This window comes from Bos javanicus, chromosome 23 (assembly GCF_032452875.1).
Source record: "Bos javanicus breed banteng chromosome 23, ARS-OSU_banteng_1.0, whole genome shotgun sequence".
NCBI lineage: Eukaryota > Metazoa > Chordata > Mammalia > Artiodactyla > Bovidae > Bos > Bos javanicus.
Window position 1 is genome coordinate 37,382,814 of NC_083890.1, and position 18,487 is coordinate 37,401,300.

The 18,487-nt window shown below is 39.2% G+C and overlaps 1 protein-coding gene across 6 annotated transcripts in view; it reads right to left on the reverse strand.

Moving 5' to 3' along the window:
* Nucleotides 1-18,487, reverse strand: part of CDKAL1 (CDK5 regulatory subunit associated protein 1 like 1) — a 730,510-nt gene that overhangs the window by 272,912 nt on the left and 439,111 nt on the right. For all 6 annotated transcript variants that reach the window (XM_061398740.1, XM_061398739.1, XM_061398736.1 and 3 more), the window contains one exon: nucleotides 17,905-18,050. In XM_061398740.1, the coding sequence (XP_061254724.1) occupies nucleotides 17,905-18,050 (146 nt within the window). The remainder of the gene's footprint in view (nucleotides 1-17,904; nucleotides 18,051-18,487) is intronic.

Genomic DNA, 18,487 nt, shown 5'->3' on the forward strand with positions numbered 1-18,487 from the left:
GTCACTGAAAGAGCCTTGTGGCCAGGCTGTGAAGGCCACTGAGAGCGGGAGGAGGGGTAACATGACCAGAGGTCATCCCCTCCCTCCTCACACACAAAAGCAGCCTCCTTTACTGGTAATGGTTTACAGATAAGTCAGCTGATCCAAGCTGGTGTCAGGTCTAAGTATGAGTCAAGCTCTCTTGACAACTTAAATCAACAGTTTGGGCGCAGTCAACCCGCCACTTACTGGAGTTCCCACCACAATCTATTGTTTAGAATTAACTGAAACTGATTACATCTCCCAGGACTCTGGGCAGTAGCCAGGCCATGAGAGTTTTGAAGATAATCTACCCTCTTTCAATAATGCTCTGGCCCAAATTAACTCTTGGGCTAGGCAGAAACCTGTGCAACAACTCAGGAGAATACTTTTCTGTATTTATTTTAAAACAGTGGAACAAGGTAATGTGTTACACCACCCAGAGATGACAGAACTAATTCTGCTTTTAAATGAAACTACATTTTGTACCTGGGGGCAGAAAAGGAAGAGGCAGTGCTAGCAGCCTGTACTATTCCACATACTGGTAGCGCTTCTAAAATGGGTAGGTGGGTTCATTTAAAAACATGCAACTTCTGACATTTCTTTCTGGACAAAATTATCTTGCACATTGGCTCTTCAGAGTTCTTAACCTATTCTCTATTATTTCTTCTTTTCCTTAAGTCAATAAAGACCCCAAGCAAATGTAAATTTTATTGAGGAAAGAAATTTTCAGGCATTATCAATCAATGACATTTCAACAAGAATAACTTCATGCAAAATTAACTGCCAGTGATGAAGATTTCAAGGTGTTCCAGGAAAGCAAAGGTTTACAGTGAAGAGGCAATTTGATTTCTGGTTCCTCTGCCTTTTCTAAAACCAGCCTGTACATCTGGAAGTTCTCAGTTCATATACTGCTGAAGCCTAGCTTGGAGAATTTGGAGCATTCCTTGACAGCATGTGAAATGAGCACAATTGTACGGTAGTTTGAACATTCTTTGGCACAGCCTTTCTTTGGGATTGGAATGAAAATTAACCTTTTCCAGTCCTCTGGACACTCCTGAGTTTTCCAAATTTGCTGACATATTGAGTGCAGCACTTTCACAGCATCATCTTTCAGGATTTGAAATAGCTCAGCTGGAATTCCATCACCTTCACTAGCTTTGTTCCCAATAAGGACAGGGGAGCCTGGTGTGTGGGAGTCCATGGGGTCACAAAGGGTCAGACATGACCTAAAGTATATCTTGCTGCATATAAGCTCATCAAAGTCTCAGAACCTTAAAGAAAGGGTATTGCTATCCTCATTTTAGAGGTAAGAAAACCAAAGTCAAAAAGGTTAAGCAATTGGGTCAATATTACAAAGATAGGACTTAAACATAGCTTATCTGGCCTCTGCTCCAATATTCTCACTTTAACTATTTCCACACAAAAAAGTTCTTGTTCAGAATGAGGATATGGGGCCATCTCCAATAAGCCAACTTACAGATTTCTGACATTTTCAGAAACGAGCCTTTTTTATGGCAGTCACGAGGTGCCACAGAAAACCAGAGATTGACTTGGCCATTTGTTGGTGTTTAGTTGCTAAGTCATATCCGACTCTTTTGCAACCCTGTTAAATATATATAAAACAGAAAAAACAAAAACAAAGAAACCCCAAAACTTCTCTAGGCTTTGGTTGAAAATAAGGAAAAACAGACTATGTTTCTAAGCTTCCTTCTCATTCTTTACGTTCATGATCATACTAATTAAACTGGCAAAACCACATATCTTTTCTTTCTTTCTTTTTTTTTTTTTTGGAGTAAAGAATAAAAGAAAAAGAGGAAGAAACATGTGTTTCTAATAAGGTTACCACCATAGCTCCTAAAACTTCTTAACAGTATCATTTAGGATGCTGGTGTTAAAGAAGCATTTTTACTTTGGAGATAAAATATTTGCGGGGTGAAGAAGGAAAGAGAAAATGACCACTGCATAAATAAAATGATTTGAAAAAAGGTAAAGCGGGGCAGGGGGATATATATATATATATATATATATATATAGCCAGAAGCAACATTTCAGGTTCCTTCCTTCATGCTAGCTGACATAAATAAATTAAATGGCCATATTGTTATTTAGCATCTCCTAGTGGCCTACCAGCATATGAAACATTTTGAAGGATAGACTTAAATAGGTTATATTTTGCTTAATGCTGTATGGATGATGATCCCTATGTACATCGAGTTAAGTAAGGAACATTTGTAAAAGACGCATGCCACACAGGACAGTGGTCCGCTGTGTGACAGCTGAGCGCAGGCCGCTCTCTGCTATATGAGTGAGCTTCAAGGCTCTGGCAAAGGCATTATTTACATTTCATATATCCCATTCATACCCAAAACCACTAAGATGCATGCCATCTAGACTCCAGTCTGTTTTTTTTAATGCAAAAAACAACTCCCTTAGAAACTCTAATTCTGTACACAGCACCTGACACAGCAGTAGAAAGAGTAACACATGGGATCTCAATTAGGAAAAAAATAATAATACATCTGCAGTATTGTAAATAACGGGCACCCAGAAATAGTTTCTCTTTAAGCTGAGAGAGAAAAGAAAAAAGGAATAACTCGATGTTGAGCACAATAGAAATCAATTCTTATACTTAAAAATGAAAACCAAACCAAAATAAGAAAACACCTAACAAATGAGACATATGACAAAGCAACAGAAATAAAATAAGGTAGGTGAGGTATAACCTCCCTTTTGCCACTAAGAAAACACCTAGTTTATATATGGATAAACAACATGTGCCGGAATGCAGACCAAAAAGAGTTCACTTCCTACCTTCACAAAAGACACCCTGACCGCTATAAGGAACGAAAAGCAGTGACTGGAAACGATAAAATAATGTAGAAACTTGTATTATTTCATTTTAGGCCATTAAAGGTTTGCTTGACTTTAGAGTTCACCTTCACCAAAAGCACTCAAAGTCACAATATTTGCAAAAGGGTAGACAATCCTATTTTATATCTAAGTATAACTTCTATTACTTAGACACAAGCTTATTCCAATATTTCAATGACATTTTTATAAGAATACATTCCATTAAACCAATATGAAATAAACAGACCCAATGAAAAATTGTAACATATACATATTCATACTTGAAGGATCAACTTTGGTTTCTGCATTTTCTTTTAGGGAATTAGCACCAAATTAGTTCCTCTGAAATCAGTGTTTCTTTAGTTTTTCTCAACTGCTTTTACAGCAGAAACAGAAATACAAAATCCTGTCTTGAAACATACAGTATGGACCAAACAGAGCCTGTCTGTATATACGTGCCTGCATTGTTAGATTTATTTCTCTTGGCTTGGTATTATTTCTAGAAAAATAATCTTGAGCCCTGCGTTTAGCTAAGTAAGAAGTTCTATTAATCCACACCTATCTTAAGCAGTGAATATTCTAGCAATTTGTTTGAAGGAAGGCATAAATTCACTCTGCCCTTTCTGCTGGTGCAGCGAACGCTGCACTGGCTTACCCAAGGGAGAATGCGCGGGGCCAGGAGAGACTCCTGTTTGACCCCTGCTGGCAATCAATTTATGGCCGCAAGCACAGAGCCTGAGAGTCCTTGCAATTCTTTATTAACTTTTGTAACTCTTGGTATTATTCTTATTCATATAAATGTCAAATTCCTATTGGTAACCTGACCTGAAAGTGTTCACAAGCTCAGCTTACACCCTTTGAACACCTCAGAAATGGAAAAATTAAATTAAACTTTATATATTTTAAATTAAACACCCAAGAAAGGAAATTAAAAAGAACCGTTTCTGCTGCTAACCAGAGAATACCGTGCTGTGTGAAGGTTGATCATTTAGGAAATAAAAAACAGTTTGGAAGAGTCAGCTCTCTCACAGTAGCAATAATGAAATCACTGTCTTTCAGTGAAGGGGGTCGGCAGTGAAGAATGAGACAAAATGGACAGAGGAAGGGAGCTGAATTTCCAAGGCTATTTTCTAGAGAATACAATTATTTTACCTTAAAATATGGTGCATGTCGGCATGAGGCTGCTAGTAGCAGGCTGTATGCACTGAATCAAAGCATAAAGACAATCGTTTTCACCCTTTCTGGGACCTGCGACAACCAGGTGATGATGAAAGAGGCAGGGGCGCTGGGTTACAGAGCCTCTGGCTCCCTGAGCTGAGACAAGTATTCCGTCCTCGCTAGCAAAGCCTTTGTTGTCCTTACTGTAGGCTTTTCTACTAAAGGTTTCTGAAATCTCCACATCCCACAACTCAAGTTAGTCCTATGTCAACAACAACAGAAATCCTTCATTCAGCAGAAATACAATGGGTTTATGTTTCAGGCACTATAGTAGGTGCTGGAGAGAAATACATGAAGAGACTCATGAAGTTAAAGAGGGTTGGGGGGAGTGTCTGCGGAGGGAAACACAAGCACAGAACCATGTGGGAAACACCATAACGGAGATAAACTATAAGGAGATTATGCAGGTGAAATCCTTTGCAGAATTTCTGGCATACACATCAGTAACTAGTAGTTGGTATAATGGCTACTGTTGTCATTTCTGGTACTGAAGGCCAGAAATGGGGATCTAAGGATGATTTTTTTTTTACTGGAATATAATTTTGATTAAAAAATACAAGGTCAGTACATATTTTAGAAACAACAATCTGGCAACGAAGAGAAGAATGGGTTGGAGGGAATGAGCCTGGAGTTTGGGAAGGGGTTTACGAGGCAACGCAATTCAAAGAACCTCCACAATGAAGGCAGTGACAGTGGGGATGAGGCGTGGGACACGAGCTGAGTGGAAGATCAAACTCATGAGACCTGGTGGCAGATGAGACTGAGTGGGAAAAGGTGAGAGGGAAGTTCAAAAAAACTGTGCTTCTGACTTGGATGGATGAATGCGGGGCTTCATACTAAGATGACGCGAAGGGCAGGAAGAGTAAGCGTGAAAGGTGAGCACTGAGCACCTGAGGGACAGGCAAAAGGCTCTCATTGAAAAGCAGTCTGTAGATGCATGCACCTGTGTGAGGGCCGGGGAGGGAGGGGACAAGCATAGACTGAACCTGACTCACAGAGGAGGGAGCTGGCCAATGCAAGAGGAGAAAATTAAGGCTGAAGACTGCCTGCTGGAGTCTGCAATGAGGAACTTGACAGGAGTGAAGGAGAGTGGGCAGAAACCAGACCCTAGAGGATTGAGAAGCGGACAGAAAGCTGAGACAGTGGAGGCATGCAGTGGAAGCAGCTACTCTTCAAGTGAAAGCCACTTTCTTCAAGAGAAAGTGGGCATGAGGAGGAATGAGTCACAGGTAAATGCAAGCTCCATGAAGGGTTTCTGGAGAATGGGAGTAACTGGAAAGAAGAAAAGACTAACACTCATCAGAAGAAAGCTAAGAAAAGGGGGGGAAATGACACAAATCTTCAGTAAGACTCGAATTCAAAATAACTTAGCTCATCCTTTTGAAAGTTAAATTAAAAAAAAATTTTTTTTGGCAATACGGCATAAGCATGTGGGATCTTAGTTCCCCAACCAGGGATCAAACCCGCACCCCCTGCAGGAGAAGCGCCACTACACCGCCGGGCAAGTCCCCCATCCTTTTCATTTTATAGATGAGGAAGCTGAGAAAACGCTACCTTATGCTCTGCTGTTACCATAAGAAGATCTGAAGTCCTCATTCTAAGCAATATTTACTAGTAAGTGGAAGGAGCTAGGGTTGCCAATAAATATCTGAAGAACTGCCTCTAAAAAATAAAAATAATGTCTTACCAAAGAATTAATAAATGACCAGGTTGTATTATTCTCTGTTAGAGTTCAAGAATCTTTACATTTAAAAAAAATTCTTACTTCCTCAAAGTTCTCTTTTATGAAGATAACCAACAGAAGAAAAAAAATGTCTTGAAAGGCTTCAACAAATTTATATGTTTCAATATGAATGTCACCAGGGACAGGAGAATATGATTTCTGTATTTTATAGAATAAAGAACAGGCTTTGAATTGTAGATCTATCACATATATATATATATATATATATATATATCTTCTCTAATCTTTAGTTTTTCAACCTAAAAAATATGTGAATAGCACCATAAACTTCCAAGGTTATTGTGAGAACTGAATGAAATTATGAATTTAAAAGCACCTAACAGCCATAAAAGGCACTTTATTCAGAACAGTGCTTCTTGAACTATTTGTGGAGAATAACCAGTTTTCCTTCCAATTCATTATGGACCAATACATTTCTAAAATGGAAGTAAGATGAATTACTAAAAATACATATCACAAATTTGATGTCCTGGAAATGTTAAATTACTAGAAAATCTACGTGATTGCTTTCAATTTCAGTAATAATCTTGTGCATCGATGACAAAGAATTTGCAAAGAGGCACTGGTCTATGAGCCAGTTTTTGAGCAGTACTTATTCAGAGGACAGCAAGTTCAATAGTAGAGCACAATAAATAGTTAAAAAGAACTAGCTCTGGTACCCGGCAACAAGGGCTCAAAGTTCTCTCTGTCACTTACTATCTGTGTGACCTCAAGCTCTCCTGTGCTTCAGTTTTCTTCATCTCTAAAATGTGACAGTCAAAGATACCTGTTTCAAAAGGTTGTTTTAAGAATTAAATCAGTTCATACATATAAACCAATCTGAAGAGTAACTGAGACATTTTTAAGTACTAAGTATTAGCTATTAATATAATTATTCAGTAATACATATACAAAAGGTCATGGCACTAAGTGTAAATATTTTTATGCAAATATATTTCTATTTGCATATTTCTGTTGTTTATTTATGTGGGGAAAAATAGAGATTTATTTTCGCTTACAGAAAGGGAAAACATACATCTTTTATGCATGAAAATATTACTCAAAAATGTTTTAAAATTTAACAGCTTTCTTAAGTTTCCTATGTACCAGGATTCTTAATGTTGTAAAGTGTTTCTCATTAAATTTAGTCTCTTTTATCACTAGAAGAAAAATTCAGGGACTTACACTGCTATAAAAGTTAAGATGAATTCTGACTTTCTTATAAGCAGAAAAACACTCTGCAAAATTTAATTATATCATGATTCTTGAAAGCACAAATTATTTAAAAGAAGGAAAAAGAATGAAACCAATTATAACTGTTGAAAGAGTCAGAACTAGACAATGAAGCAACTTTTTTCAAGGAAAAACTGAAAAGAATAGAAATTTTTTCAAATGATACAATTAAAACACTGAATCACAATAAATTAGAGGAATCATCGAAAAAGCAAGAGAGTTCCAGAAAAACATCTATTTCTGCTTTATTGACTATGCCAAAGCCTTTGACTGTGTGGATCACAATAAACTGTGGAAAATTCTGAAAGAGATGGGAATACCAGACCACTTGACCTGCCTCTTGAGAAACCTATATGCAGGTCAGGAAGCAACAGTTAGAACTGGACATGAAACAACAGACTAGTTCCAAATAGGCAAAGGAGTACGTCAAGGCTGTATATTGTCACCCTGCTTATTTAACTTATATGCAGAGTACATCATGAGAAATGCTGGGCTGAAGGAAGCACAAGCTGGAATCAAGATTGCTGGGAGAAATATCAGTAACCTCAGATATGCAGATGACACCACCCTTATGGCAGAAAGAGAAGACGAACAAAAAAGCCTCTAGAAGAAAGTGAAAGAGGAGGGTGAAAAAGTTGGCTTAAAGCTCAACATTAACAAAACAAAGATCATGGCATCCGGTCCCATCACTTCATGGGAAATAGATGGGGAAACAGTGGAAACAGTGTCAGATTTATTTTTGGGGGCTCCAAAATCACTGCAGATAATGAGCAGCCATGAAATTAAAAGATACTTACTCGTTGGAAGAAAAGTTATGACCAAGCTAGATAGCATATGCAAAAGCAGAGATATTACTTCGCCAACAAAGGTCCGTCTAAGTCAAGGCTATGGTTTTTCCTGTGGTCATGTATGGATGTGAGAGTTGGACTGTGAAGAAGGCTGAGCACCAAAGAATTGATGCTTTTGAACTGTGGTGTTGGAGAAGACTCTTGAGAGTCCCTTGGACTGCAAGGAGATCCAACCAGTCCATCCTAAAGGAGATCAGCCCTGGGTGTTCTTTAGAAAGAATGATGCTAAAGCTGAAACTCCAGTACTTTGGCCACCTCATGCGAAGAGTTGACTCATTGGAAAAGACTCTGATGCTGGGAGGGATTGGGGACAGGAGGAGAAGGGGATGACAGAGGATGAGATGGCTGGATGGCATCACTGACTCGATGGACGTGAGTCTGAGTGAACTCCAGGAGTTGGTGATAGACAGGGAGGCCTGGAGTGCTGCGATTCATGGGGTCACAAAGAGTCGGACACAACTGAGCCAGCGACTGAACTGAACTGAACCTTGGGAGACAGACCAAATGTTAACAAAGTCTGCAGCAGTAGAATTGTTACAAATGATTCAGAATGTTAAATACTACTTGGCTTCTCCTTGCTGTTCTTTGCCACAAGGAACAGACTTGGGCTATCCAGCTGCAAGCTGAGATCGAAGAAAACAGAGCTTTCCTAAGAAAATCTTTGTGAATTACAGTCTAATTGGACTGAGAATCCTGTGATTTTGAGGTTTGCAGGTTTGCAAAAGCCAAGGAAGGCTCTGGTACAATACCATGGAAGAGGAACCGGGGCCCCGTCATACACTAGCCCCAGTTTACCAGCAGTGATGGGATTGAGAGAGGTTTAGGTGGTCTGAAAGGAGTCATCAGTAAATTCAGAGGAGGGAGATAAAGAGGCCAGAGGTCAATAAATAAGACAGCCTTCAGGTTCAAAACTATGTCCAGACATGACTTTTGACTACACTTGTTCATGGAACTGACAAGAAACAAACAGACAAAGCATACTAAATTTTTGAGGGGATGGAATTGCTAAAGATACACCAGGATGCCATGGATAGACTGGACAGCTCTTAAAGCAATTTCCACGTCTCTAATCAGCACCAGAAGGAAGCAGGCACGGGAGTGTTTGCACCCAGCAGATCACATTGCTTACTGCCTTTCTCAGATATGGCCACGAAGGCCTGTCAACTGGGGAGCTGCCCTCACAGAAGGAAACCAGGGCTTATCAGACGGGACAACTAAAGAATGTCCCTCAGTACTAGGGCAGAAAATGTTCATGATTTCTACCAAGCAGGGTTTGTTAATTCCCACCAAATGGTAGCTGAAATGTGTTTCCCATTCTCCCGTTCTTCAAATGGGACGCCAGTCAGAATGGCTGTGATTCAAAAGTCTACAAGCAATAAATGCTGGAGAGGGTGTGGAGAAAAGGGAACCCTCTTACACTGTTGGTGGGAATGCTAACTAGTACAGCCACTATGGAGAACAGTGTGGAGATTCCTTAAAAAACTGGAAATAGAACTGCCTTATGACCCAGCAATCCCACTGCTAGGCATACACACTGAGGAAACCAGAAGGGAAAGAGACACGTGTACCCCAATGTTCATCGCAGCACTGTTTATAGTAGCCAGGACATGGAAGCAACCTAGATGTCCATCAGCAGATGAATGGATAAGAAAGCCATGGTACATATACACGATGGAGTATTACTCAGCCATTAAAAAGAATACATTTGAATCAGTTCTAATGAGGTGGATGAAACTGGAGCCTATTATACAGAGTGAAGTAAGCCAGAAAGAAAAACACCAATACAGTATACTAACGCATATATATGGAATTTAGAAAGATGGTAACAATAACCCTGTATGCGAGACAGCAAAAGAGACATAGATGTATAGAACAGTCTTTTGGACTCTGTGGGAGAGGGAGAGGGTGGGAAGATTTGGGGGAATGGCATGGAAACATGTATAATATAAGAAACGAATCGCCAGTCCAGGTTCGATACAGGATCCTTGGGGCTGGTGCACTGGGATGACCCGGAGGGATGGTACGGGGAGGGAGGTGGGAGAGGGGTTCAGGATGGGGAACACGGGTACACCCATGGCGGATTCATACTGATGTGTGCCAGAACCAATACAATATTGTTAAGTAATTAGCCTCCAATTAAAATAAATAAATTTAAATTAAAAAAATAATAAAATAAAAGTTATAATACTCATCTTATTTTTAATCCATTTTAAACAAAGACTTTACACCAGTCTTTAGTTTATAGCATCAGTCCACAGAAAGCCACATCTGGACCTTCTAAAAAGGAAGGAGCATCAGCGATAAATCATGGTACAGTAGGATAGGGTACCTAGATGGGGCTTGGGTTCTCTCTCTCAGATAAGGGATGAGCTCTGTATGTAGCAAGAAGAGTGATCAAATGGGACAAACTGAGACAGAGACTACTAGCTGTTCCCCACTATCTCACTCTTATTTGCAACAGAGCTCTTCATTTACAAATGGGGACAAAGCCACTCAAAATAAAGGTTACCTTTCTTAGCCTTTCTTTCTGCCAAGTGCAGACACATGACTAGGTTCTGACCAACTGGATATAAACAAAGTAACATGTGTGACTTTCAGAAAGCATTTAAAGAGAAGGAACACATACTCTTCTTTGCCTCTCACATTCCTACAGACTAGAATGCAAATCTGATGGCTGGAGCTCAATCTTGGACCATGAGATGAAAGCTTTATCCTGCCTGCATCCCTGATATGCCAGAGACTTATAAAGACCTATTTCCTAGCTCTGGACTTCATTTACCTGACTGAAAAATAAACTACTTTCTTTATGGCCATTTTTTTTTTTTCTGTCACTCACAGACAAGCTGAACCATGACTTTTATATACATAAATATACGTGTTGTTTTTGTTCCAGGTATTATAGTGTTAGGCACAAAAAAGATAAATAAAAAACTGAACCATTTAATTAACATTATTAGAATCAGTTGGAAGACTGAAAAACAGTAGAAACTGAAGATCTAGTCCTATAATGAATTAAGTCACTATGGGATTTCAACAAGTCTTTTTAAGCGTGTGAACCTTGACTTCCATCCTATAGTGCAGATTGAAAACACCTATCCTACACACGTGCCGAGGTTTCTGTAACACTGTGACAGTGTGTGAGCCTTACGAAATGAAGCAGCACTCCGAAAGGAAAAATGCTTACTATTGGTATATGACTTTACAGCCTCTAATGTTTACAAGAAAACACTTAGGCAGAGAAAACATACAAAGGATTGGAGGAAGATAACATCTCAGTTTCTACCAGAAATATTACATTACAATCATATTACAAAAGAAGGTGGGAAGAGGTTAGGGGTGATGAGACTTTTCTCTTAACTGGTCTAGAAGGAAAATAACTAAATCAATAGAAAATTTAATTACCTTCAAACCAATGAATCAAGTTTGGGGTAATCCACAAGTAAAATGGTATGTACTATATGATGTCAAAATCTTCCAAATATAAATATAATACCATGTTCAAAAAGAAAAAAGTAATTGCTTTTTGACTAAGTAACTGTTCCAATGATATGCATTCATTCTCTTGAAAAAATTTAAAGGCAGCAAAGGAGAGAAGGGAGAAGAGCAGAACTTTACTACCTCTGAAAAAAATCTGACAAAAGATAAAAGTGTGAAAAAGACCCTAGGGTCTCCCCAAAATAACAATCGAGTTAAAGATATTAAAGATGATGATAAAGAGACAGAAAATATATTTGAGGAAAGTGTTTTCCCTAAGTTATTTTGGAGGTGGGTATTCAGTGAACAGAAACACATCTGGGAAGGCATCTGGAGGAAAACTTAATTACCGAATCCTTCTTGAATCACTCTTTTTTTTTTTTTTTGCAATTTTCTTTTCTTCAAGATGGAGGTGGGAGGGGATGGAATAAAATACAAGTTTAATAATAATTTGCCTTTTATCAGATTGTGCTCCAGTATGGGCACATGAAAGGAAGAAAAAGAACTCAGCATGCTAAAAAGAGAGCATTACTTTTTTGCAGATAGATGGATAAAATAGGGCCTAGGACAGACTGGACATGGTACATCCATGACTCACTTAGAGAAATCAGCCTGCCCGGGTGACTCAGGCTTCGTGCCCTTGTGACCCTTCGCTGTCTGAGTGTAGAGTGGAGAGATCAGAGGTCAGAACTTTCTCTGCAAAGCTGCCACTTCACCTCTACTTTGCTTTCGCCACTAGAAGATGCCTCTTTACCCCTGAGTGCTCACTAGTTATTGGTTATTGGCATTCTCTGGGAAATCTGAGTATAGTAAACTTAGGGGTGTGTGAATGGATATCACGGACAAAAGGGACAAGGTAAATTCTGAGATAGCAAATATCATAAAATTACAAGGCAACACAAAGATGCTATCATACGGTGTGACTTACTTTAGATCCATGCAACTTGCAAGTAAAAATAAACTGGTCATTAATTCACTCAAATTTTATTTACTGAGTAAGGGAGATGAATCCTTTAATTTTTTTTTAAGTCCACTGTGTATCTATAGGACTTCACTGGTGGCTCAGATGGTAAAACAATCCACCTGCAATAGGGGAGACCTAGGTTCAATCCTTGAGTTGGGAAGATCCTCTCAGGGAGGGTGTCATATCACATCTTCTTTTTTAGATTAATTAATTTATTTTAATTGGAGGATAATTACAATATTGTGATGGTTTCTGCCATACATTGACATGTGTTCCCCTGTCCTGAACTCCCCTCCCACCTTCCTGCCTACGCCATCTCTCTGGGTTGTCCCAGGGTACTGACTTTGGGTGCCGTGCTTCATGCATCGAACTTGCACTGGTCATCTATTTTACATATGGTAATACACATTTCAATGCTATTCTCTGAAACCATCCCACCCTTGCCTAGGAGATGGATCTTGTCTCCCATGTTTAAGGTCTACTTAACATAAACCACAAGGCCACTGGACTTTTAACAAAATAATTTGTGTAAACAGTTAGGTCTTTTAATTCATAAACAATTTCATTTCTGAAGATGCAGCTATCAATAGGACATTCTTGCTTGTTCCGTTCACACATTCATGTGTGAATCTGAGGACTAAGCAGTTGTTTTACTTAGCATCAGAACACATGATTGAGAGGAGAACTCTGCATGTTATCATTTTTTAAACATGTATGACAATATACAGTTTTCATTGGGGAGTGACTGTAAATTCAACACAGCTCAAATGGGGAAGGACTCAAAGTTTATATCTAAGGCCCCAAGGTCCTGGGAACCCTAATTACAATCTCCTCATATATCATGGTGAAAAATTCTCTCATTGAGAGGTAACTCTTTAAAATTACACGAGAAAATAAAAGTAAATAATTCAAACATTTTGCTTTCTTAAATCCCAGTATTATGTTAAAAAGACAACAGAGAAACCAGTAAAGTGACAGGGAATGAAAGTAAATTTACAAGGTATTTACTAAAAATTATTAAAACACAGATCTCTTGAAAACCCGAATTGCATCTCATGCTTTGTTCTATGTAGTTTCCTTCCATATCCCTATATATCCCATCACATCTTTCAAGAAATCATCTTATTCATTTAAATAAAAACATCAAAGGACTATAGTTAATTGTCCAACTAGATTAATAAATTTGAATAGAATAATTTTAGTCAGTGTCTGCTCATGAACAGCTGTTTTAAATTAGTATATTAAGTAATTCAGACACTTTTCTTTGCAAAGGTTGCATGATTTAATAAAGTCCCATATGCCGCCACACGTGCCAACACTTCCAGCTTATCTTCAATCCAGCTGCTGTTATGATAGTAGCTGCCAACTTTCAACCAACTGAAGAGAATAATGAATCAGCTTCAAGTTGGCTCACATGTAAACTTCTACTGCTCCTAGCTAAAACACGGGCCGATTTCAACTGTAAAGAAAATTAATTAAAAAGATTTCACCTCTGCTGTTTGAGAAACATGGCACCACAAATACTGCTGAATGGGGAGTTTAAAAGCGTGCAGCTTCAGGTAAAATCCCAAAGTGTGGATTTCACTCTTAAATGCAGTAGGTTGTTTTAAAGACTGGATTTTTTGAAGAAACAGATTAGGAAATGCCTCGTCCCTAATTCATAACATGATTATTTGAGAACGCTCACACTGCTGGAGAAAAAAATGAATTAACATGACTCTTCATTTGTTAAAGGTTCATTACAGAAAAGGCTTCAGAGGAAACAGGATGCAAATAAAAAGGGCCACATTTATACAGAAGCTAAAAAGCAAAAGAAGCGAGCACCAGACCTACTATTTTAAGTGAACACCGTTGTCAAGTATTTAGTATGAGGCACAAAATAGGGCTGCCTGGTGGCTCAGAGGTTAAAGCGTCTGCCTGCAATGTGGAAGACCTGGGTTCGATCCCTGGGTCAGGAAGATCCCCTGGAGAAGGAAATGGCAACCCACTCCAGTACTCTTGCCTGGAGAATCCCACGGACGGAGGAGCCTGGTGGGCTACGGTCCACGGGGTCACAAAGAGTCGGACACGACTGAGCGACTTCACTCACTCACAAAATAGGGCAACACAGCATCTGGTCCCATCACTTCATGGCAAACGGAAGTGAAGTATTTTCCTGGGTTCCAAAATCACAGCAAACAGTGGCTGCAACCATGAAATTAAAAGATGCTTCCTTCTTGGAAGGAGAGCTATGACAAATCACGACAGCATATTAAAAAGCAAAGACATCACTTTGCTGACAAAAGGCCATATAGTGAACACTATGGTTTTTCCAGTAGTCATGTACAGATGTGAGAGTTGGATCATAAAGAAGGCTGATCGCTGAAGAATTGATGCTTTAGAACTGTGGTGCTAGACAGGATTTGAGAGTCTCTTGGACTGCAAGGAAATCAAACCAGTCAATCAATCCTAAAGGAAATCAACCCTAAAAATTCACTGGAAGGACTGAAGCTGAAGCTGAAGCTCCAATACTTTGGCCACTGGATGCGAAGAGCTGACTCATTGGAAAAGACCCTGATGCTGGGAAAGATTGAAGGCGGGAGGAGAAGGGGGTGACAGAGGATGAGATGGTTGGATGGCATCACTGACTCAATGGACAAGAGTGTGAGCAAACTCTGGGAGACAGTGGAGGACACGGGAACCCAGTGTGCTCCAGTCCATGGGATTGCAGAGAGTCAGACATGACTTACAGACTGAACGACAACACAGGAGCAACATGGTAATATCAGCCCTTCTCCTAAGAATGACAAGACTGTATTAAATTTCAGTAAACACTGGATGAAACAACTATGTGCTGGATCAGTTGCCCAGACGAGTGTTCCACGGAAATCCATGAAATGTTGCTGTTTCCAAATGCTAGATTTTCGTAGGGAAAAATAAGCAAATGTCAGAGCTTAAAATATTTCATTTATTCCTATATGTCCATCATCACTGGAAATGATTCACTGGATAGGTGGACTTCCTTGAGAGGACAGGAAAAGTTTTCTACTAAAGAGTAAAGTTAGAGTCTGCACAAGAGTGAGCCTGAACTAGTCCAAGCAAGAAGACAAACTGGACAAAACACACAATTTTTTGGTTCTGATGAACTGTCTAAAACTAGAAATAGTACAAGACTTAATTAAAAAAAAAATTTAGATCCTAACTGGCTAGACTTGTATTTTCCAATTCCAGTGATTCACAGCACCTGAAACTGAAACTGTGGCTGGATGGGTGGGATGGGCTATCTTCTCCAGCAATCTCTAATTCCCTCTTGCAGGGACCTCTGATATTTCTAGTGCTGGAAATCCTGGAGATCCCTGGGTAGGTTCTGGAGTCTTCCAGACAGTTTGGGTAATTCTAGAAAAGCTCTGTGGATGCCTCAGAGTAATTCAGAATCCAAAGAAAGAAAAATGAGCTCAGCACTATTTTCTAATTCCTTGACGTGATCCATCTTTTGACCCCTATTTAGCTTATGGATGCTGCTGAAAGTGTTCAAGAGGCAACAGACTTAAAAGGTCCATCTTCGGAGTAGCATAAACGGCTAGAACTTGTCAGGAGATTGTTGTCCAGTTAAGCAGCCACAGTAATTCCCCAAATGACTGAGTTAGCACTTGCCCAAATGGAGGCAAAGGAAGCTGTTGATTCCTTTACCTCACTGAATCACATTAATAAAACTATTTGGAAAGTGCTCTTGTCTATTTTGCACAACAGGCTACATGTCTGCTCTCAGCAAAATCTTGTGCAAATGTATGAACCACGTGCTTATCTGCTATTGCTACCGAATTACCTGCTACTGCTCTGGTAAGCAAGAGGCAAGGAATTTCACAGGTGTAACAATTCATTTGAGGCTTCCTAGATGGGGTCGCAAAGAGTCGGACATGACTGAGCGACTGAACTGAACTGAACTGAAGGTGGCCCAGTGGTAAAGAATCCTCCTGCCAAAGCAGCAGACTCTGGTTCGATCCCTAGGTCAAGAAGATAACCTTCAAAGAAGAAATGGCAACCCACTTTAGTATTCTTGCCTAGAGAATTCCATGGACAGAGGAGCCTGACGAGCTACAGTCCTTGGGGTCTCAAAAGAGTCAGACACGACCGAGCAACTGAGCACAGCACATATCACAACAATTTATTTGTAATTCTGAAAACAAGACATTCACCAATACTGGTGTGCCCAAACTTGTCTGTACATGAGACAACTTTATGTAGAATAAGCTAGAACAGATGCAAAGGAGGGACACAGGCCAACAACAGACATCTAACATAAAAATTCTTATTCTTTAGCTTTGCCCTCCGTTCTCAAGATCAGGAAGTATTAGAGATCCATCATTATTCTGTTTTCTACTTTGAAAGTTGTATATACTTAATGATTATAATTATGAAATCCTAGAATAAGTATACTTTCCATTCACTGATTTGAATATTTGAACAATTAGCTGGATTTGCTTGAATGCAAACCAAGTGTCTTTATTTCTGGTGGTTAGGATAATCAAGAAACGCCTAGAGGTGAAAAAAAAAATTAGACACATAAAGGGAAGATGAGGAAGGAAGGAGAAAGTAAACAGAGGAAAAAGATTCGTATGTAGTCAGGATAAGTGACTAATTGAAGGTGGAAAAAATAATTGCTTACAATTTGTATAAAGCAATCATATCCACGTAGTACTTGGTACAAAGGTACATAATTATAAACAAGATGGAAATAAAGAGTTGTATTTTAATTAAGAAAAACAACAGAGGAAAAAATTATGGGAAAAAAATTATGGAAAGTAGAAAGACCCATGCCACAAATATGCCAAGATAAATGACATATTCCCCAAGGGGAGGATAGTGCCCCGGACTTGAGAACGTTCCGAATGACCTTGGCCGGCACTATTTCCTGCCTTGTATAATCATAGAAGGCATTCAACCCTTGGTGATGATGAGAAGTAGGATTTTTAAGAATATAATTATAGGCTGCAAGTGTTTTCTGTGGAAGCAAAATTATCATTCATGTCTGAGATTGTGTAAATATGCCTTAATTTTGGTCAATGGCAATTTGAACTTTAAAAAAACAGAATCTCAAAACCTCCTTATAAAGCTCCATTCTTCAAGAAAACTACAGGGGTAAGTGTGTAAAAGCAAAGATGTTCCCAGATACTCTTCCAAAAATGCTATTTCGTAGAAAATTATCTCTTTTGTAGTGACATGATTTGACCTACCTCCATGTCAGAAACAGTTGACAGCTTCAAAAAGCCACATGAAAGGAGATGTAAGCAGAGCAAAGCTAAAGCAGTTTTCATCTACTAGGTCAGGTACAGAGATGATCACAATGCACATTACCTTAGGAAGACTGGCAACCCTACACAAATTAATGGTGTGTGATGCACAGATGGAAGGTGGATAAAACTGAGAGGAAAGAAGAAACCACATCAAGGGTGTCTAAGGAAAACTCAAGGCTTTGAAAGCTTCAAAAGCCTCACCTCTCTGGCCTTTAATTGTGGCTACCACGAGTGCATTTTTGCCACATGCTTTTAAAAGAAAAAAGAAACGGTGATTTTCTTAAGTGCTAACAGACTTACTTGTCTTTCAGAAAATCCACCACTCTTTTGAAGTCAGCCACGCAGTATTCTCTTTTCATTTCCATGAGCACAGTGTCAGAGGCAGACTGAACTGGTATGTGCAGAAAAGCATAGACTCGGGGGTGATGAAGGATTTTTGCCATTTCCTTGGGAAAGATGGAAGGAGAAAACATTAATCATTTTAACAAATCAGATCAACTCTCACAAGTGCAAGTGAATAAACACAGCTAAAAACATACCAATCCTCTAGGCTCCTCAAGTGAAGGCCACTGACTACACTCTAGGATGACATCTGGGAATTTAACATGACTTCCCGAGGATTTAACAGAAAAGCTACTTCCTCATGGTCATTGCCTCTCTTAGGTGACGAAACAGAGATAAACTCATGTAAATCCTAGAGACTAAAAAGATTTCTGAGTTCTTCAAAATAAGCACCACTCATCCCTTGCCTCAAGGCAATGTTATATTCTGGCCTGTTACATTAGCAGCAGAAACAGCAATATTTAAGGCAAACAGTTGAAGCTGCAGAATCCTGAGTACTTGAATAAAGTTCCCAAATTTACAGAAAGTCAATACTTTTTTT